This window comes from Dipodomys spectabilis, unplaced genomic scaffold (assembly GCF_019054845.1).
Source record: "Dipodomys spectabilis isolate Male_0828 unplaced genomic scaffold, ASM1905484v1 ptg000599l, whole genome shotgun sequence".
Taxonomy (NCBI): domain Eukaryota; kingdom Metazoa; phylum Chordata; class Mammalia; order Rodentia; family Heteromyidae; genus Dipodomys; species Dipodomys spectabilis.
In genome coordinates this window covers 1,526,227-1,548,216 of record NW_024871276.1, presented here as the reverse complement: position 1 = coordinate 1,548,216, position 21,990 = coordinate 1,526,227, and the positions used below count along the sequence as shown (strand labels likewise).

Here is a 21,990-nt window from a genome sequence, read left to right as displayed (position 1 = left end):
CCTGGTTTAATTTGACTTGAGAATTTAAAAGAAACTTTGAATTCTTAACTTAGAAAATCTTCCTTCTCCAGAGCAAGTAAGAATTTGCATGGTAAGCCAGGCGCCAGTGGCTCACGCCTGTAATCCTAGCTACTCAGGAGGCTGAGATCTGAGGATTGCAGTTCAAAGCCAGCCAACAGGAAAATCCATGAGACCGTTATCTCCAATTAACCCCCAGAAAACAGCAAGTAGCACTGTAGCTCAAGTGGTAGAGCACTTGCCTTGGGCTGAAGAGCTCAGGGACAGCAGCCAGGCCCAGACAGTCCCACAACCGACAAAAAAAAAAAAAAAAAAAGAATTTGCATGGTAAACTGAAAGCATGATCATTTCCTTCCTTTGAATTTCAGTTTATTTTCAGGGGTATAGATCAGACTACTAAAAATGTAGTGCTTTTTATGGTATATTAAAACTTTTATAGGGTTAGGATTTAGAGATGGAAAGAACTTTAGAAGTTATTTGATGGTAAGTAAGTAGATGCTCCAGTAGGGAAGGTAATTTGCTTCAATTTCTTATTTAGCTCCTGGCCCCTGGTGGCCTCATCACTTTACCTCCTTTCTAAGCAGAACTCAGTGATATTAGGAAATGGAGATGGAGTAGCTAACAAAAACCAATCAAACACTGTCATCAAACTATCAGCAGCATAGGAAGTGCCTGACATTTACTCAGTCTATTACACCGATAGTAGGAAGAGGAATACATGAAAGTTTTGTTAGAGTCAGACATATAGTAATATCAAGCTGCTATTGCATTTCCCATGTTGTTTGATAAATACACAGAAGAATACCATTAAAACTTACAGAATGTTGCTGTGGAAGTGTGTATTAAGTACTGTGAAAAGTTATGTCATTTGAATCAAGTCATTTGGCCTTTACCAAAAGCATAGAGATAGACAGTTGCTTCTTTCCAAGTAGAAGGAAGAAGCAACATGTACAAGGCAAAAGAGACTGAAAAGAGTCACAAAGAGGGCATGAACTAAGTGGTAGAGAGCTTGCTCTGAGTCCAAACCACAAAGGAAAAAGAGCTTTTTAAAAAGTTACACAACTGGACACTGGTAGCTCATGCCTGTAATCCTTGCTACTCAGGAGGCTGAGATGTGAGGATCATTGTTTGAAGCCAGCCCCTGCAGAAAAGTCTGTGAGACTCTTATCTCCAATATACTATTCAGAAAAATCAAGAAGTAGCGTTGTGGCTCAAGTGGTAGAGCGCTAGCCTTGAGTACAAAGGCTCAGAGACAGTGCCCAGGCCCTGAGATCAAGCCCCACTACTGGCCAAAGCAAAAAAAAAAAAAAGGCAGAGTTTTAGAAATAGCATCAACACTTTCTAAACTATGAAATACTCATTGGAATGTTATACAAAAATCCAGTTGAATTACTAAGTTTAACGTGGATTTTCTGAATTCCCTATCATAGGGCTCTGGATTGGAGAAGTAGCTAATAATAATGTCCTAGTTAATTAGAGATAACACAAATGAAATATATGAATATAAAGTTGATATGAGTAAAATATTTACTATTACATTTAATTGAATACATGTACTTTTTTTTTTTTTGGTCAGTCATGAGGCTTGCACTGTTTCTGGCCTGGGCATTGTCTCTATAGTTCTTCTGCTCAGGCAAGAGCTCTACCACTTGAGCCACAGTGCCACTTGCAGTTTTCTGGTGGTTAATTGGAGATAAGAGTGTCACGGACTTTCCTGCCCAGGCTAGCTTTGAACCACAATACTCAGATCTCAGTCTCCTGAGTATCTAGGATTACAGGCGTGAGCCACTGGCTCCTGGCTTGAATACATGTACTTTTATAATGTTTTCAAGTGAAAATTTTGAATGGGATGGTTTGGCATTTTCTTTACTAAAATAAATCACTATACTCATAGTGAAACTGTTTACCTGGAACTGTTGGAGAATACTTTGTTCTAGAAAATGGAAGTCCACATGGCCATATTTTTTAATACGTTTTTTATTGTAAAAATACTGTACAGAAGGATTGCAGTTACATGAGTAAGGTAATGAGTACATTTCCTATCAAGCATTGTTGCCTCCTCTTTTGTTTTTTCCCACCATCCCTTCCTTCCTACCTCCCCAACTACTCCCCCGCCCCAAGTTGTAAAGTTCATTTTAAACATAGTGTCTTCTACATCCCGTTGTTATAATAGATCAACTTATATCCCTATTTAAGCATTTTGTTTTTTATCTTCCCCTCCCTAAATTAGAAAAGTGTATATACAAGATGCAGGGCACTGGAATCAAATACAGTGAAAATGGGTTATACTATGGGGGAGGAACATACCAAAGAAACAAACAAAAAAAAAAAATCAGAGTATAAGTACATGAAAAACAATAGCAAGAAAAAAAAAAACACAACACTTGTGTCCCTGTCTTGGGGTTCATTTCACTTAACATCATCTTATATGGTCATATGTGCATAGCTTTTGACTTTTCTGCTTGTCTTAGACATAAACAGTTATTGCAAATAAGGGAAACCATGGGACCTATGTTTCTTTGGGCCTGGCTTACTTCACTTAGTATAATTTTTTCCAAATCTTTCCATTTCCTCACAAATGGGGCAATGTCATTCTTTCTGATGGAGGCATAGAATTCCACTGTGTATGTGTATATTATATTATATATATATATCATATTTTCTTGATCCATTCATCTACTGAGGGGCATCTGGGTTGGTTCCATATCTTAGCTATGGAGAATAATGCTGCAGTAGTTGTGCTGGTAGCTTTAGTATACCCTTGTTTGTGAACGTTTGGGTAAAGGCCCAAAGTGGGATTGCTGGGTCATAGGGGAGCTCTATGTTGAGTCTTTTGAGGAACCTACAAACTGCTTTCCAAAGTGGTTGAACAAGTTTGCATTTCCATCAACAATGTAGTAGGTCTTTTTTGGCCACATCCCCTCCAGCATCTGTTGTTATTAGAAGTCAAGATTATAGCCATTCTAACTGGGGTGAGGTGGAATCTCAGTGTTGTTTTGATTTGCATTTCTTTTATGGCTAGAGAAGTTGAGCATTTCTTCATGTGTTTATTGGCCATTCTTATTTGCTCTTCAGAAAAGTTTCTCTTTAAGTCTTTAGCCCACTTATTTATCGGGCAGTTGTTTCTTGAGGATTTGTTGTTGGGGGATTTAATTTTTGAGTTCCAGGTATATTTTAGATATGAAATCCTTGTCTGTTGTATGGCTAATGAAGATGTTCTCCCAATCCATGGGCTTTCTATTGATCTTGCTAGCTATGTCCTTTGTCATGCAGAAGCTCTGCAGTTTCATGCAGTGCCATTTGTCCAACCTTTCTTTGATTTGTTGTGTTTCTGGGTCTCTATTAAGAAAATTTCAGCCTTTGCCAAGGAGCCCTAGAATTTCTTCTATTCCTTCCTGTAATGTTTTCAGGGTGTCTGCTTTGACTTCGAGGTCTTTGATCCATTTGGAGTTGATTCTGGTGCAGGGTGATATATAAGGATGGAGCTTTAGTTTTCTACAGGTGAGTAACCAGTTTTGCACATGGCCAGATTTCTAAATGCTTGGTCAGATTTTTCCTGAAGTACATTTTAAATGTACTTCTTGTTTCTTTATTTTCTTAGAGTAGATGAAAATAATTCTTTTTCTTTATGATTCAGGTACATTGTTCTGAGTATCCATTCATCCCACCATATGGTAGTAGAAATTTGTTAGGTTGTTTGTCCCTTGTGAAAGAGCCAGGAAGTACTTTCAGGTTTTATGTTTGCACTATGCCTTTTCTAATCTACTTCTATTACCGGCCACATTTCACTCCTGGACTTGTAGTAGCTTCTTCTAAATGCTAAATATTTTGGAACATGTTGTATGTAACATAGGAGTGGATAAGTTTCATCTATTGAATGGTGGACCTTGCTTGTAGACTTAATAAACATTTATTGATGATTGAGTAGATGTTATGATATTTAAAAAGTTGCCCAACATCCTCTTATGTTTTGAGGAGAAAAGGTTTATGAAAGGAGAGAAAATTAAGCTGGCATTTGCAAAAGATAATCGTTAAAACATCTTAAAATTTAAAAACTGGAAGGTACTGCAATAACAATATATCAGGATATACGTCTTTCTTTGCTAAACCTTTATCTGGCAGAAAGACATGCCACTTGTCACTTCAAAAAGAGAAACAGCTGTCAGTGGGCTCCCTTCCCTTCTGCTGATAGTTGTATCTTGGTATCTCTTCTAGCTGCAGTTTTCTTGCTAAACTCAAAAATTCAAAAAAAAAAAAAAAAACCAAAGTATTTCATTGATTGAATATTAGCTGTATGTTTTCTGAATATGATAAAAACAAACCATGGTTATCTAGTAGCTTTTTAATTTAAACCTAAAATTATTCTTTGAGTACTTCTCTAAATTTTCCTCTATCTTGTTCTTTTGACTTCTTGCCATTTTTTCATTATCAGAGAAATGGCATGGTTAGATAGTTTGAACCAAAAGTATTATACTACCATGTTTGTTGCTCTTACCCAGTGTTTTTCTAAACTAAATTTTTCATCAACCAAGTAACTACCTCTTGAGGTCTGGACATAGATGCAGAGGGAGCATACGTTGGCTTCCTACATACATAAAGCTCTTTTACACTCTTGCCACTGTCTATAATCTTTGTTTTCCTCTATGTTCCATTCTGTTGGGCACTGGGTCTCTGTTTATGGTTTTTTCTCTTCCTTCCCTTCCCTTCCCTTCCCTTCCCTTCCCTTCCCTTCCCTTCCCTCCCCTCCCCTCCCCTCCCCTCCCTTCCCCTCCCTTTCCCCCCCTCTCTAACTCTCTTTCTCTCTTTCTTTCTTTCTTTCTTGCTTTCTTTCTTGCTTGCTTGCTTTCTTTCTTTTGAAAGTCCAGACCTTCTTTTTTTGCTCAAGGCTAATGCTCTACCTCTTGAGCCACAATACCACTTCCAGCTTTTTCTGAGTAGTTTATTGGAGATAAAGAATGTCTCATGGACTTTCCTGCCTGGGCTGACTTCAAACCATGATCTTCAGCTCTCAACCTCCTGAGTAACTAGGATTACAGGCTTGAGCCACTGGCTACTGGCTTGGGTCTCTGGTTGTTGCTGTTTAGTTAGTGTTATTTTATTGTAAAGGTGATTTACAGAAGGGTTACAGTTACATGATTCAGTAATGAGTACATTTTTTTTAACAGTGTCACCCCCTCCCTTATTCTCTCCTGGTTTTTCCCTTCCCAACTCCCCTCCTCCCCAAGTTGTAAAGTTCATTTCCAGCATGGTGTCTAGTGGATTTCACTGCTGTATTAGTTCACCCTTTGTCCCACTGTTTCTGTGCTTCCCTTTCCCCTCCCCAAATCAGAGAAACATATATACAAGACAAAGGGTACAGAAATCAAAAACAGAAGGGAATAAACCAGACTTTGTAAAGAAGAAAAGGGGGGGGGGGGGCTACAAACAGTATAATTTTAAAAAAAAAACCTCTTACTTCTGTTTCTTGATGTTCATTTTGATAAGCATCATTTTGTACGATCTTAAGCACATAGATAGCTATTGAGCCCTTGTAATCCTCTTCTAAGAATATCTTCCTTTGTTCTCACTATGTGAATGTTTAGATTGCTGTTTAATTAATCATGTCCAGCTGTAATTATTTGTATTTTATTGTCCATTGGGTTTACTTGTAGATTTATAGGTGCATTGTAGTTATTACAAATGAGGGAAACCATACAGCCTGTATTTCTTTGGGTCTGGCTTACTTGACTTACAGTGGTCCCTCTGCAGTTCACTTATTGTGGCTTCACTGTATCACAGGTTTCAAAACAAAACAAAACACATAATGATCCCTCACCTACAGTGGGAGTTAGGTTCCAGAGACCTGTCGTAGGTGAAAATCCTCGAAGTAGAAGATGTAGCAAGAAGTGATTCTCGATATAGGGAGGGACAACTATATTACTAACAATGCTACTTCATGGATTTTCACCTATCACGGGGGTCTCTGGAATGTAACTCCCGCAGTAGGTTAGGGATCACTGTACAATGTTTTCCAAGACTCTCCATTTCCTTACAAATGAGGCGATGTCATTCTTTCTGATGGAAGCTCTGTTTCTTTATTGATCAAGTTCAGTGATTTTTTTTTTCCTTTCTTTTGTCTTCTTTGCATACAGCTTTGCTTATTTAAGAATGTCTTAGGCTTGCCATCAACCACTTCTAGTTTTTTGCTGGTTTAGTCTCATGGACTTTTCTGCCTGTTCTGGCTTTGAACCACAATCCTCCCTTCTCAGCTTTCTAAGTTGCTAGGATTATAGGCATAAGCTGTTGGTGCCTGGCAAGATTACATGCTTTTAACATTTTGATATATGTGGTCAATGTTCTAAAAATAAGCCTGCTATCAGTATATGAGGTTTTGGTTTTCTTACATCTTACCTATTGACCCAGAGAACACAAATTGTAAGTAATAAATCTCAAGGTTAACTTCTCTTTATGACTTCTGTATGTAGCCTTCAAAAGTAGGTACTTTGCTGTGGTCCTGGCAAGAGACTGAAATCTAAGTATCACCATCCAAAGCCAACCCAGGCCCGAAAGCCCATGAGACTTTTTTCCAATTAACCATCAAAAAGCTAGAAATTGAACTGTGACTCAAGTGGTAGAGCACTTAGCCTTGATCAAGAAAGCTTAGGGACAGTGTCCAGGCCCTGAGTTCAAGCCCCAGGACCAGCACCAAAAAAGAAAACAAGAAAGTTGCTTATTTCTTTTTGTTGCTTCCAAATCTATTCAAGTATAGAATGTACTACCAAAACACAACTATCTCTTTTTTGTTGTTACTATACAGTAATAACATTTTTGAATATAGACTTTTTTCTCTAAGGAAATTACTCTATCATTCATTGCCAAATACTTCTTAAATATTTTGCTTTGCTTTGCTTTGCTGTCCTGTCGTGGGGCTTAAAGAACTCAAGGCCTGGGCACTGTTCCTGAGCTTTTTCACTCAAGGCTAGCATTCTACCACTTTGAGCCACAGCTCCACTTTCAGTTTTCTCATAGTTAACTGGAGATAAGAGTCTCATGGACTTAACTTGCCCACATTGTCTTTGAACCATGATTCTCAGATCTCAGCCTCCTGAGTAGCTAGGATTACAGGCATGAACCACCAGCACCTAGCTACTTCTTAAGTTTTTCTTTTTTCTTTTTTTTGGTTCGGTCGTGAGGCCTGAACTCTGGGCCTGGGCACTGTCCCTCAGCTCTTCAGCTCAAGGCTAGCGCTCTACCACTTGAGCCACAGCCCCACTTCCGGCTTTTTTGTTTTTGCTTATGTGGTGCTGAGGAATCGAACCCAGGGCCTCAGGCATGCAAGGCAAGCTCTCTACCACTGAGCCACTTTCCCAACCCCTTCTTACGTTTTTCTATATGACTGTCAAATCATGTAAGTACATGCTCTACCACTTGCTTCACCCCACCAGTTCTGCATGTGATCACTTTTGAAAAACTCCTTGAGTTTGAGTTTACCTGAGCAACTAAAACTGATTATAATGATAATTGCGCAGTAATTTTAATCATGTAAGAGACTTAAAAAAATTGTTTTATGTAAGAGACTTTAATAATCCAAACAGACATTGATTGATAAAATATATTATTTACTTATTTATTGCTTGCTTTCAGGTGGATTCACCAATGAACTTGAAGCATCCTCATGACTTAGTCATATTAATGAGACAAGAAACCACAGTGAACTACCTCAAAGAATTGGAGGTAAGGCAACTGAGCATGTGAAATGCAGCTGAAACTTATTAAGTACATAGTTTAGGAGTTAATACTGGGCTTAAAGAAGAGCTCAAGCACATTATTTCTTAAACCCAGTTCTTCCAACTTTTATAGCAATATGTTACCTTTAAATTATGTTTTTGCCAGGCACTGGTGGCTCACTTCTGTAATCCTAACTACTCAGGAGGCTAAGATGTAAGGATCATGGTTCAAAGCTATCCTGAGCAAGAAAGTCTTGAGATTCTTATCTCTAGTTAATATTTGCACATTTAAATATTTACTGTCTTTCAATCTAATTGTTTCCTATCTTGCAAAATGATCTTAGGATTCTTTCTAGCCCTAAAGCCATCTGTTTTATTCAAAATATACAGGAGTATATTGCATCTGTATATTTCAGTCTTCTAACTCACTTAGAAAAGTTTGCTTTTTCTACAAGTAGTAGTTTATTAGTTTACTTTAAAGGAATAATAGAGAAAGTCTGTGTATGTTCACTAAGTTAATTAAGGGCATATTCTTCTGTATTTATACATATTTATCTTCTGTAATAGAAAATTGTCATAAAATTGTTCTTTCTCTTCAATGGAACCAAGCCTGACTTATTAGAAGAATTCATTCTGTTATTACCTCTTTCTCAACAGAAGCAATTAGTTGCTCAAAAAATTCATATAGAGGAGAATGAGGACAGAGACACAGGACTGGAACAGAGGCATAATAAAGAAGACCCAGACTGTATCAAAGCCAAGGTGCCCTTAGGGGACCTAGATTTGTATGATGGCACATATATTACTTTGGAAAGCAAAGACATCAGGTAAAGAGATTCTTTTTCCAAAAATAAGGTTGTTTTTCTAAATAGACCTTTCTTTGTTGTTTTGTTTTGTTTTGTTTTGGTCAGTTGTGAGTCTTGAACTCTGGGCCTGGGCGCTGTCCTTCAGCTCAAGGCGAGCACTCTACCACTTGAGCCACAGTGCCACTTCTGGTTTTCTGAGTGGTTTATTGGAGATAAGAATCTTGCAAACTTTTCTGCCCAGGCTGGCTTTGAACCAAGATCTTCATATCTCAGCTTCCTGAGTAGCTAGGATTATAGTCGATGAGCCACAGATGCCGGCTTGAAATAGACCTTTCTTAAATCGATGTAAAATTAATTCTGTAGTAAAAATATGCTTCAATCACAGATACATTCATTAAAAAACAGAAGTTCAAAATACTACAGGTAAAATTCTAACAAGTCAAAAGTGTTTAATACGACTAGAAAATTGAACAGTTTACAGTGAATAGTAAGCACAAATGGCCAGTAGACATGTGGAAAATATTTCTCAGAAATAATCTAATAAGTACATATGAAAACATCTGGTTTTCCCCTGCCATATTAGGGGGAAAAAATTTAAATCAGTAACCAATAAAAATAGAGAGAGGCTTTTAATTAAAGTATAAATAGATGTAGAAATTCTTTCTTTGTAAAAAGAATTATCTGTGCTGTATTTGATTTTTGAAACTCCATAGTGTTAACATTCTGTGATTTACTAAATTTCCTAATTCTTTATTTACCCCTTTAATCTGAATTCCCAAAATATTTGGCTTCTATTGGTAGCTCCATGAAAAGATATGAATGTTAATTGACATGAGAATATGGGGGAAATTGACATTTCGTGAAGTATTGTGCATCACAACTCTCATTTATTCCTTGCTTCTTGATTTTAGCCCAGAAGATTATATAGACACAGAATCTCCTGTTCCTCCAGACCCTGAACAACCTGATTGTACCAAAATTTTAGAACTTCCATATAGTATACACGCTTTTCAGCACTTGCGAGTAAGTAGAGAACTTCAGGAGTTGTTTTTTTTTTTTGTTTTCTCCTTTCATTTGGTCTTTTGTTTATAAAGGCTTTTTCTTTCATTGATCTGAATTGGTTTGTTCTTAAGTCCTATAATTTCCTTTTACTATGTTTTTCAATTTTTTTTTCTTCTTTAGGGTGTACAAGAGAGAGTTAATCTTTCTGCTCCTTTATTACCTAAGGAAGATCCTATCTTCACCTATTTATCTAAACGCTTAGGAAGAAGTATAGATGATATAGGTCACCTCATTCATGAAGGCTTGCAGAAGGTGAGTCATCATGATCCAAAGAGCCAAAGGCTCTCTGATACTTTTCTTTTTTAAAAAATTAGTTAATTTATTATTATTTTTCTGTTCAAGAGATATTTTCCTCTCAGGAAATACCCAGCTTACTTATTTTTGTCTAGAGGATGATCTAAAATTATTTTGGTTTGATGTGGTTTTGTTGTTGCTGCATTATTTGCTTGCTTGCTTGCTTGTTTGTTGCCTGCAATACTGGGATTTAAACTTGGCCTGACATTTGCTTGAGCCACACTTCCTTTACTTCAATTACATTGATATAAATTTTATATTTCAACAGAAGGATAACATGGAGAGATAGTATTCCTTACCAGAAAAATACTGAAACCTTTTTAACTAATTGACTAAAAAACAAATAATAAGCAGTAGTGCTTATAAGCTAGATTATGTACATTAAGTCTGCAAAAAATTTTTATATTGATATATCTACATACAGTACATAGATATTGCTGTTATTTGAACTAGAAAAGACTCACCACAATTAATAAAATTTTCTTTTAAAGGATCACACATGGGTTTGGTTTGGTTCTATGTTGGTACTAGGGCTTGAGCTCAGTCAGTGCCTGGGAGCTGTCTCTTAGTTTCTTTGATCAAGGCTAATGCTCTACCATTTGAGACACAGCTCTACTATCAGGTCTTTGGTGGTTAATGTCTCATAGACTTTCTTGCCTGGATTATGTTCAAGCTGTGATCCTTATATCTCAGCCTCCTGGGTATCTGTGATTACAATTGTAAGTCAACAGTACCCATCTGGGATCATATACTTTTAAAACTGAAACAGGGAATCAGATGTGATGGCATTTACCTGTACTCAGGGGACTAAGGCAAGAAGATCACATGAACCCACAAATCTGAGAATAGCCTTAGCAGTATATGGAAATACTCTCTCAAAAGAAAAAAGAAAGAAATAGGAATTGATGTATTATGAGCCAAGAGTTTAAATGTAAAATTCAGGATAATGTGGTAATTTTGAATAGTTTTTACTCTTTTATGTCTGAGTATCAGAAGATATAAGTTAATTTCTAAGCAGTATTAATTATGTTATTAAATAAAATAAATAAGGCTATCTATAAATAAAATTAAAATATATAAATTACTCAACTACATAACACTATGTATCAGAGAGAGGTTTTTGGATAAAAGTAAGAAAATAGTTTGACTTTCAAATGCATTCTGATTATTTTTGTAGCTAAGTTACCATCTTCATCTTGTGTTCCTGAAAGTAATGTAAAACATTTGCATTCCAGAGCTTAAGAGAATCAGGGAAAAACTGGTTCAGGATTTTACAGTATCCTTTGGAGGCTGATTAGTTGAGAGTAGACCATAGTGGTAAGTTTTTTATTGGAAATTAAAATAGAGGGTAACTGCATGGCTACTTTAGATTGATCAGTTGGAAATACCCTTTTGGAAATGTGAACTTTAAACTAACATCTGAGATACAAGAAGGAACAAGAAAATTTTAAAATCAGGTAAAGCATTCCAGGCCAAGGCAAACAACTGACTGAGCCTGGGTGGTTTATTTGTTTTTTTCAGGCTATCTAAATAAACTGTTATCACTTTGATCTGACTCTGCTTCACTACAGTGATCTTCACAATATATTGGATCTTTCTCTCAGTTCCAATGTAATTCTTCAGAAACCAACTGGGGACCATACAATTCAGTTTATTATATTTTTTTAAAGAAATCATTGCATTGCTCTTTGGATTATGGTGTGAAATGAAATAGAAGAGGTAGTAGACTGGTCTTTATTTGGTCTCCAGCACTTTAGGCAAAGCAGAACTGAGACTTTGGGAAGATAATTCCCTTACTTTCCCTTACCGAAGCTGGTAGAAGCTACTGTTGGAAGTTCAAAGATATGTAGCAAATTGTAGGGGAATCCCCAGCTGTGGCAGGGCACAAGCTCTAGCTCTTGCAGAAGACTGAAGGTTGACACAAAAGGCTTTGTGAAGACAACTTTTTTTGTTTGTTTGCCAGTCCTGGGGCTTGAACTCTGGACATGGGCACTGTCCCTGAGCTGCTTTTGCTCAAGGTTAGCATTCTACCACTTGAGCCATAGTACCACTTCTGGCTTTTTGGAGTAGTTTATTGGAGATGAGTCTCATGGACCTTTCTGCCTGGGCTGGCTTTGAACCAAAACCTTCAGATCTTAGCCTCCTGAGTTGTTAGAATTACAGGCATGATCCACCAGTGCCCAGCTAGGTTTAAACTTCTTTACAGTTGAGTTTTCAACATGGTCCAGTTTAGTGTTTTGACCTTTATGTAGTTGAAATTCAGAATCTTAGAAAACAAAGATGTAGCTGTAAAAGAAATCTGTCAAAACTTTAGCTTAACTTGACCAAATAATACACTTAATTACAATATACTACAAGATTTCATTTTCACAGCATGAATGTTTGAATTAGAATTTGAAGACAAGTTTTAAAATAACAAAAATGTATATTTCATAAAAGCCTGTTTGCTGAAGTTTGTACCTTCACTTAAATGTTATATAAAGAAAACACTTTGGGCTGGGAAGGTGGCCCAGTGGTAGAGTGCTCACCTTGCATGCATGAGGCCCTGGGTTCGATTCCTCAGCACCACATAAGCAGAAAAAGCTGGAAGTGGAGCACTAGCCTTGAGCTGAAGAGCTGAGGGACAGAGGTCAGGCCCCACAACTGGCAAAAAAAAAAAGAAAGAAAGAAAACACTTTGTGAAATGTTCATTATAGGAAACACATGTTAAAGCAACTTCTATTTCTAAGTAGCTTAAGTCTTAACTTCTAGAATCCTGAGGTAGTTAGGCCAGGTAAGATCTTGCCTACCGTTCTAATTCCTTGGAAGATAGAGATCAGAAAATTGTGGATATAAGTTAGAGAGATTTCATCTTAACAAATAACCTGGGCATAGTTGTAAACAACTCTAATCACAACACAACCTTAATCATAGCTGTGCAAGAGATGTAGGTAGAAGGATCATAGTCTATAGCCAGTCTGATCAAGAAGCATGAAACCCTATCTGAAAAATAATGTAAAAAGGAAAATGAGCTGGGATGTGGCTAATGGGATAAAGCATCTGTCTGGCAAGTGTGATTCCCCAATTTCAAACTTAATAACTGCCCTCCCCACAAATAAATAAATAAATAAATCCTGAAGTAGAACCTGACTGGACATAGCCACTTGATGAGTGTTTCAGCTCTATTTCTGGAACTAGACAAGCTATGTGAATTATATCTGCTTACTTATTAGCTGTTGATTCTCAGTATTTTTGGACAGGTGTACTTTATTTGTATATGTCCTCTGCTTTCTTATTACCAGAACTAGTCTTGCTCATCTTCATCTTGAATTTCAGAAGAGACATGATATTATTATTCATTTTGAATATTCACAGTTTAAGAAACTATCTTGAATTGTATTTTATTGTTGCTTTATTTGTTTAATCTCTAGAACTCTTCCTCTTGGGTACTGTACAACTTGGCTTCATTTTACTGGAGAATAAAAAATGAACCATATCAGGTAGTGGAATGTGCCATGCGAGCTCTTCACTTCTCTTCCAGGTAAAATTCTTCTCTGCGCTTCCAGACTTTCCATAGTCCCTAGAACTGTTAAAGATCAATACAGAAGAAACAGCCTTGCATAATACTCTCACTTATTCAGAACAAATCACAGAGGTTAAAAGCAACAGTTCTATAATAATACTGATCATTTCCATTGAGAAAAAACATATATGTAATACAGATATCTGTGATTCTCTTGCAATGTGAGTGCAAGGACTTTAACTTTACTTATCTTAATAAAGTTAGAGTAGGTACCATTAATTTTGAAATGAAGCATCCTCAGCTTACTTCCTCTACCTTATTTGCTCATGCTAATAAGCTTAGTAAATGTCATTTTTCCTCAACAAGTGATACTAGTAGTACATAACTATGGAACACATGTCTCTTTCTAACATCTACTTGCATTTTCCCTCTTTCAGGCACAATAAAGATGTTGCTCTGGTCAATCTGGCAAATGTCCTGCACAGAGCACACTTCTCTGCTGATGCTGCTGTTGTGATTCATGCGGCCCTGGATGACAGCGACTTCTTCACCAGCTACTATACACTGGGCAATATTTATGCAGTAAATACTACTTGCTATTTCATGAGCCATAGCACTTTACTTTCTAGACCTTTTTGTTCTTTTCTGTCTGTAGAAGTTTTCTTTTTTCCAATGGAAATGAAATTAGGGAGTGAGAAAAAAAAAACAAAACCACCAAAAAACCTTAACACAAAATTGCGTATTAAGGTCCTAGCCTCTTAACAACAACAACAACAATCATAATTAAATTGATACAAATTTTAAATTGTAGAATGTACTTTAAAGATATCAGTGCTATCTTCCTATGGCATGCCTTTATATTATGGGGACTCAGTCACTGGTCAAAATAATTTTCATGGCAGAGTGAGATACAGATGTGATTTTATAAATCACTAGGGATTTTGTACAGATGCAACCAGCCATGGCTGATGTTTCCTCATTTTTGTGTACATAAATATGTGTGTTTGTTTTTATCTCTTCAGATGCTTGGGGAGTACAACCACTCAGTGCTCTGTTATGACCACGCTTTGCAGGCAAAACCTGGATTTGAACAAGCAATAAAAAGGAAGCATGCTGTCCTCTGTCAACAAAAACTTGAGCAAAAATTGGAGGCTCAACATAGGTAACTAAAAGAAAAATGTTTCACTGAAGCATATGCTCCATGGACCATTAGATTAGATAAGGATGACATCACTGTTAAGTAACATTGTCATGAGAATTAAGAAAGAAAACTCCATACTGTTCCTTTTCTCTAAATACAGGTGGTCTGGCACAGTCCATTGAGAACATTTGCAGTAGTGTTGTGTTCAGTCTAGATCTTCACCATTTTGACCATTTATTACTCTCATGAAGCTGTGGAACACAGATTAATGTTGTTTGTATTTTTGTGGTGGAACTGGGGATTAAACTCAGGGACTCATGCTTGTTAGTCCGATGGTGTACCACCTGAGCGTTGCCCCCAGCCCTTTTCATTTTAGTTTGTTTTTTTAGATAAAGTCTCATGCTTTTGCCTAGGCTGATCTTCCTCCTACCTACACCACCACACATCTGCCAAGAAAAGACTTCTACATCTAAGCTTTCTTCTAAAAAAATAACATTTATTTAAATCACTCTTGAATTTACAATGTAGGCTGTACACTAAAGATTGTTATAATGGAAAAACAGAAGCTTATTCTTTTTAAGTAGATTTTAAGTATATTTTTTAAGTAGGATTTTAAAGTTCTTTTTCTGGTATGAAAAACTATTAAGATCTCTTCAGCGAACACTGAATGAATTGAAAGAGTACCAGAAGCAGCATGACCACTACTTGAGACAACAGGAGATCCTAGAAAAACACAAGCTGATTCAGGAAGAGCAAATCTTAAGAAATATCATCCATGAGACTCAGATGGCAAAAGAGGCACAGTTAGGTAAGTAAAGACTCCCAACTAATTGAAGGCATACCAGCAAATTAAATTACTTTCATAACTTTCATGCAGCCTTATAGCAGTATAAAGTTGTGTTTATGACTTTCCTAGTTCTTTTTTTTGGGGGGGGGGGGAGGGGTCTGGTCGTGGGGCCTGAACTCTGGGCCTGGGTGCTGTCCCTCAGCTCTTCAGCTCAAAGCTAGTGCTCTACCACTTGAGCCACAGCGCCACTTCTGGCTTTTTTCTTCTTTTGCTTATGTGGTGCTGAGGAATCGAACCCAGGGCCTCATGCATGCAAGGCAAGCACTCTAGCACTGAGCCACCTTCCCAGCCCCTTTCCTAGTTCTTAAAATTTAGATTCATCATGCTAAGTATTGCAAGAGACCTGGGGAGCTGATTTGGCTGATTCTTCCTATACACATTTTGAAATTAAAAGCAAGTCTTAGATTCTAAGAGTTCTGTGTTTCTCCAGTTTTAAAATTCATATCAGCCTCTTAAAAATCATGTTAAAATACTAGTTAGACTGTCGCTGTTGGCTCAAACCTGTAATCCCAGGAGGCTGGGATGTGAGGATCCCAGTTCAAAGCCAGCCCGAGCAGGCAAATCCAAGAGACTCTTTATTTCCAGTTAACCAGCAAAAATTTAGAACTAGAGGCATGACTCAAGTGGTACAGTCCCCACCTTGAGTGAAAAAGCCAAGAGAGAACAAGGACTTAAGTTTAGGTCTCAGTACTGGCATTAAAAAAATGTAAATTTTTTAAAAAAATGTAAATTTTGATTCTGGAAATTTGACGTGGGACCTGATGTTCTGCCTTCCTAACAAGCTCCCAGGTGACAAACGTTGCTTCTTGCTTAAATATTGCACTTTGTGTAACAAGGCCTCACAGTAAGCAAACACAAGCCAGACATGCCATAGAAACAACCTGTACATACTCTGGTTAACACTAGCAAAATAAACTTCCTTTATTTGTTTATTTCTTGTTCCCTTAAAAACAAACACTTTCAGAAGTAAGATTTAAGACTGTAATTTGTCTCAGACAGGATTCTCAACATAGATCAATGGATTAGTTGCAAGGGGTTCTCAGAACTATATATAGAATTGTTTATGTTCAGTTTTTTTTCTGGAGAAAAGTAAATATAGCTTTTATTAAAACTCAGCTGGGCACTGGTAGCTCACACTTGTAATCCTAGCTACTCAGGAGGCTGAGATTTGAGGATCATGGTTCAAAGCCAGCCTGGGCAGGAAAGTCCATGAAACGCATCTCTAATAAACCACCAGAAAACCAGAAGTGGTGCTGTGGCTCAAGTGGTAGAGCTCTAGCTTTGAGCTGAAGAGCTGAGGGACAGTGCTCAGGCCCAGAGTTCAGGACTGACAAAAAAAAAAAAAAAACCTCTTAGAAGCTGGGTGCCGGTGGTTTACACCTATAAGTCTAGCTACTCAGTAGAGATCTGAGGATCACAGTTTGACACCAACTGAAGCAGAAAAGCCTATGAGAGTCTTAACTCCAATTAACTACCCAAAAAAGCTGGAAGTGGATCTGCGGCTCAAGAAACAACACCTACGCTCTGAATTCAAGCCCCAGGACTGGCAGTGGGAGGGCAGGGGAAGAATATGTACAAGCCAGTTGCCTCACCTATAATACTCAGGAGGCTGAGGTCTTTGGATTGCCATTCAAAGCCAACCTGGGCAGGAGAGTCTGAGATTCTTGTTTCCAGTTCACCACCAGAAATCTGGAAGTGGGGCTGCAGAAAAATGTCCAGAGTCTTAAAACTGTGCAATCAGTTGGCTGTACAGTCAGAGATTTCAGTGATCAGGTAGTAGAGAGTCCTTGGGTGTTTTGTTTTGTTCTGTTCTTTTTCTGTGCTGGTACTGGAGCTTGAACTTGGACTCATGTTTTCACTTGGCTTTTTTACTCAAAGCTGGAGCTCTACCACTTGAGCTGCACTTTTTGCTGATTAGTGTGATATAAGAATTGAATTAAATTTCCTGTCCAGTCTGCCTTTGGACTGAGATCCTCAGATCTCAGCTTCCTGGTAACTAGCATTACAGATGTGAGCCACCAACCCCTACTGATTACTTGTTTTATAATTGGAGAAACTGGGAAGGTTTTTGTAATTATTCCAGGTACCCTTGAATAAGTACTCTGATAGATTCTATAGAACTGAATGGCTTAGACTGTGAAAAACATAGGTTATTGCTGACCTTGCTTATATTTGTGTAACTTCTTTTTTATACCAGGAAACCATCAGATTTGCCGTCTGGTCAACCAGCAGCACAGTTTACATTGCCAGTGGGACCAGCCTGTGCGCTACCATCGAGGAGATATTTTTGAAAATGTGGACTATGTTCAGGTGTCTTTCTTTTCCTTTTTTTCCCTAATCTAATTAGCTTTTGCATATTTGAGAATAATAGCACATTTTACTGCTTTGATTTCTGTGTATTAGTTCACTGAAACTTATGGCTGTCATTTAAAGTTTTTATGATTTTGAGTGTTTTGTTAGTGAAGTCAGATTTCGTTGTGAGTATTCAACTATTCCATGTGTTTCCCAAAGTATGCATGTATTTGCTTCTTTTCTACTTTACCCTAGGAGCTAGAATTGGACTGTTACTACTATTCCTTCAAAGCTTTTACCTCCACTCTTAATCTGCAAGTTAAACCTATTTATAAAATATGAGAACTATCTCTGTCCTGGAATCATCAATCCATTTATGTTACCTTACCAAAACATCAGCAAGAAAAACAGAAGTGGTACTGTGGCTCAAGTGGTAGAGCACTAGCCTTGAGCTGAAGAGCTGAGGGACAGTGTTCAGGCCCAGAGTTCAAGCCCCACGACTGACAACAAAAAAATGCTTTCTTAATCTTCTTTGCTTCTACTAACAGCACACGAATTTTATAGCATCATGCTCATTTTAGTCTAGACCAAGGAGGGAAATATTAAACCAAATCTCATAATTAATCATTAAACCTAAAAGAGACTGAATCATACAGGAGAAGTAAAGGGCCAGGAAGGCAAGCCATGTTCTTTTCAATGACAATGTTGCTTGCATATCCATGGAAAATTACTGTTATGGCCTAGTTTTTTCTAAAATTTTGTATAGCACATGTAATTTTTTTTTTTTGTCAGTCCTGGGGTTTGAACTCTGGGCTTGGGCACTGTCCCTGCGCTCTTCATCTCAAGGCAAGCGCTCTACCGCTTGAGCCACAGCCCCACTTCCGGTTTTCTGGTGGTTTGTTGGAGATAAGAGTCTCATGGACTTTCCTACCCAGGCTGGCTTTGAACCGCGATCCTCAGATCTCAGCCTCGTAGAGTAGCTAGGATTACAGGTGTGAGCCACCAGCGCCCAGCTAGCACATGTAATTTTTATTGGTTTATATTAGTTATACAGGGGGATTTCATTGTTACATCTCCACATGTTTATACTGCATTCCAACCAAATCCATCATACTCCCTGCATTCTTCCCTCTAAGAAATAGCATCTCCAAAAACTTTTTTTCCCATTATATTTAACCCACTTTTGATAGTTTTTATTCTTCTTTATCCTCTCCCCAAAAGACTCCCCTCTTGCTAGTCCCCACCCACCTACAGTCTATTTCTCTTCCCTCCCAACCCTTATTGATCATCAGATTTTTTTTTTAGTTTCTTCATGTTGTTCTCATGCATACTTGTGATGTATTACACAATTACCTGTTTTCTTTTTCCATTCTCCTCTCTCCTCCCGAGTAGTCTTTTGGTTTGATACACATTCTATGGTTAGCCATCTAATTGTGTGTATAGGTATTTATACTTATGTGCATGTCCATGAGTATAAACGAATGTCTTATTGGTCTGGCTTCCATATATAAGTGAAAATATATGCTACTTTGTTTTTGAGCTTGATTTGTATTGCTCAGTATGCTGTCCTCTAGTTGTATCCATTCACCTGCAAATGACATGATTTCATTTTTTCTAATAGCTGTGTAATATCCCATGATGTATATGTATACCATAATTGCTTTATCCATTCATCTGTTGTTGGGCACATTCCATCATTTGGCTATTATGAACAGTATTGCAATCAACATGGCTGTGAAGATGTCTTTCTGGAATATTGATTACTCTCCCTCATGTATATGTCTGATTTTTTAATTAATGAATTTAATTAATTTCTGATTTTCTACTAATTGTGATTATCTAATAGCATTTTTAGTTAAATTCTAACTCAAATAGAAAAATGGCTTTCTGTGCCAGTGTTATAAGTATATGTGCACTTCTAGGTACAAATCAAAATTCCTATTCATTTGCAATTGGATTGAACTTTATTTCCTAGTTTGGTGAAGATTCATCAACCTCCAGTATGATGTCGGTGAACTTTGATGTTCCAGCAAATCAGAGTGACAACAGTGATTCCATCATGTCTTCTCCTGTAGCCCATTCTGTTCTCTGGATCTGGGGCCAGGACTCTGATGCATACAGGGTAAGTGTATTCAGGATGATGAATGAGTTTTCTCCCACAGACAAGATCTCTTTAAGCAGTGGCTCCAAAACCCAGTAATTAGGAGGATTTGTATCATATTTATTAAATGAAAGACATTCCACTAGGTAGTAGATGAAAAAGATGGAGGCTCTACCTTGAATTTTTCATCACATGCAGTGATAGAAACTGATTTTGGAAGTGGTGCTTTGGCTTAAGTGGTAAGAGTGCTTACCTTGAGCTGAAGAGTGCAGGGACAGGGCCCAGCCCAGAGTTCACACCCTCTGACCAACCAAAAAAAAAAAAAAAAGCCTTAAAAAATTTCATAGCATGGAAGAAACTCTGATTTCATTTCATAGCCTTGTACTCTTCAGTGTAAGTACAAACTTTTAACAAGTATTTAAACTTGTTGTAATAGTATGCTTTTATATATATCACTTCTTGTCTTTCTTTCTTTGAAGAACTCACATTATCTCACAACTGAACTCATTTCACAACTATGTATTAGTATAATGCTAGGAATAAAGTAGTAAAGTGTCTGACCCTCCTGGAGCTTACATTCTAGTGGAAGATACGTATAATAAGCAAGCAAGATGATAAATCCCCATTTCTAGACCAGCTATGAAAAAGTCATGTTAGCTGGTGGCAGTAAAGAAGTATGAAGACAAAAGCAGTGTATTTTTTTATTCACTAATAAATTTTCAGAATTTGTTTATCCTAACAGAGTTAATTTAGCAATTCTATTTAACTATTTATTATATAAACTCAAATTTGGTAGCTTCAGGGTATAAGTTTAGTAAGCCTCCTATATTTAGAAAAATGAGAATTTTATAAATCAAACAATTGTTAAACATAAGTATATGTATACTTTCAAGTGTCAGTCATAAACTACATATCCAGTTACCTTAAACTAAAGAAAATCTGTCTTTTATTATGGGACATGTGGAGATAGGCTAACTTCAGGTTTGATTGACTGGCTCAGTAATGTTCCCAGTGACTCATTTCTTTACTTGTCTTCATTCTGTCATGTGCAGTATTGGTTTCATATGAAAACTTGTTTTCCTCATGTCACACAGTGACATCTGGTAGCAACTGGAGTGATAAATAACACTTGTTTTTCTCTCTAGATATCTCAAGTGCATTTCTCCTTGTATCTCAATGACTTAAATGGCCTAGGCTTTCCCAAGCTTTAACCAATCTGGTGAAGTGGGTGGAACAACCACTTTAGACTTAGATTCTGCAGTAGAAGGAATATTACAGTATTTACATTCATCACATAGTATATACCACAGTATCTACATTTATAGTAGTAAATTTCCGTACCATTATCAAGATGACATTTGGCATCTTGAAATAGTGAGTCTAGAGTAATCTCTGAGAAGTTCTGTTTCTTCTTCAGGACAAACAGCATGTTCTGTGGCCTAAAAGAGCAGATTGTACAGAAAGCTACCCTCGAGTCCCTGTTGGCGGAGAATTGCCAACGTATTTTCTGCCTCCAGAGAACAAAGGACTCAGGCAAGTGCTGATGGATTTAGCAAAGCACCTGATTCTGCATGATTGTCATCTGACAGTTCTTTGAGAGCACCAGCCTTGGACTTAAAAGGTTAAGTTTTTATCTTGAACTCACCCAAATTTTGAAAATGTGAATCTTGTTCCTTTTTCTTACGCCAGGATCCACGAACTCAGCAGTGATGATTATTCTTCAGAAGAAGAGGCCCAAACCCCTGACTGTTCCATAACTGACTTCAGAAAAAGCCACACTCTGTCCTACTTAGTCAAAGAATTAGAGGTCCGCATGGATCTGAAAGCCAAAATACCAGATGACCATGCACGAAAAGTAAGGCTCACTTAGGCTGGTGTTTATTGCCGTCCAGTATGGGTGACTTCAGAAGCCTCTTAGGTAGAACAAAACTTTGAAGGAAGGGAGTCAGTTAGCTTTAAGTCTATGAAACTGAAAGACAGAGTTAAAGAATTGCTGAAATGATTGAAAAGTCAGTTGTACTATTAAAGGAGTGCCAAGAAGTGTTCCTTAGCACTGCTTACATTCATAGACCACCTGAATACTACTTACTAAATAACTCAGAGGGCTTAGAAGATGAGTAACAGAGAACTCTCTCTTAACCTCTCTGTCTACCAGAGGCCACTCTGATCCCTGCATTTTAGCCTTGAGTCCTCTGGCAAATACAAGTTTATATAATGTGAA

The 21,990-nt window shown here is 37.4% G+C and overlaps 1 protein-coding gene across 2 annotated transcripts in view; it reads left to right on the top strand.

The window, feature by feature from the left end:
- The window catches only part of Ttc17 (tetratricopeptide repeat domain 17), a 77,045-nt gene that overhangs the window by 13,449 nt on the left and 41,606 nt on the right, over positions 1-21,990 (top strand). For both annotated transcript variants that reach the window (XM_042671087.1, XM_042671088.1), the window contains exons 2-13: positions 7,642-7,731; positions 8,382-8,551; positions 9,442-9,553; positions 9,713-9,844; positions 13,297-13,406; positions 13,826-13,970; positions 14,411-14,550; positions 15,177-15,337; positions 17,574-17,686; positions 19,644-19,790; positions 21,187-21,302; positions 21,459-21,624. In XM_042671087.1, the coding sequence (XP_042527021.1) occupies positions 7,642-7,731; positions 8,382-8,551; positions 9,442-9,553; positions 9,713-9,844; positions 13,297-13,406; positions 13,826-13,970; positions 14,411-14,550; positions 15,177-15,337; positions 17,574-17,686; positions 19,644-19,790; positions 21,187-21,302; positions 21,459-21,624 (1,602 nt within the window). The remainder of the gene's footprint in view (positions 1-7,641; positions 7,732-8,381; positions 8,552-9,441; positions 9,554-9,712; positions 9,845-13,296; positions 13,407-13,825; positions 13,971-14,410; positions 14,551-15,176; positions 15,338-17,573; positions 17,687-19,643; positions 19,791-21,186; positions 21,303-21,458; positions 21,625-21,990) is intronic.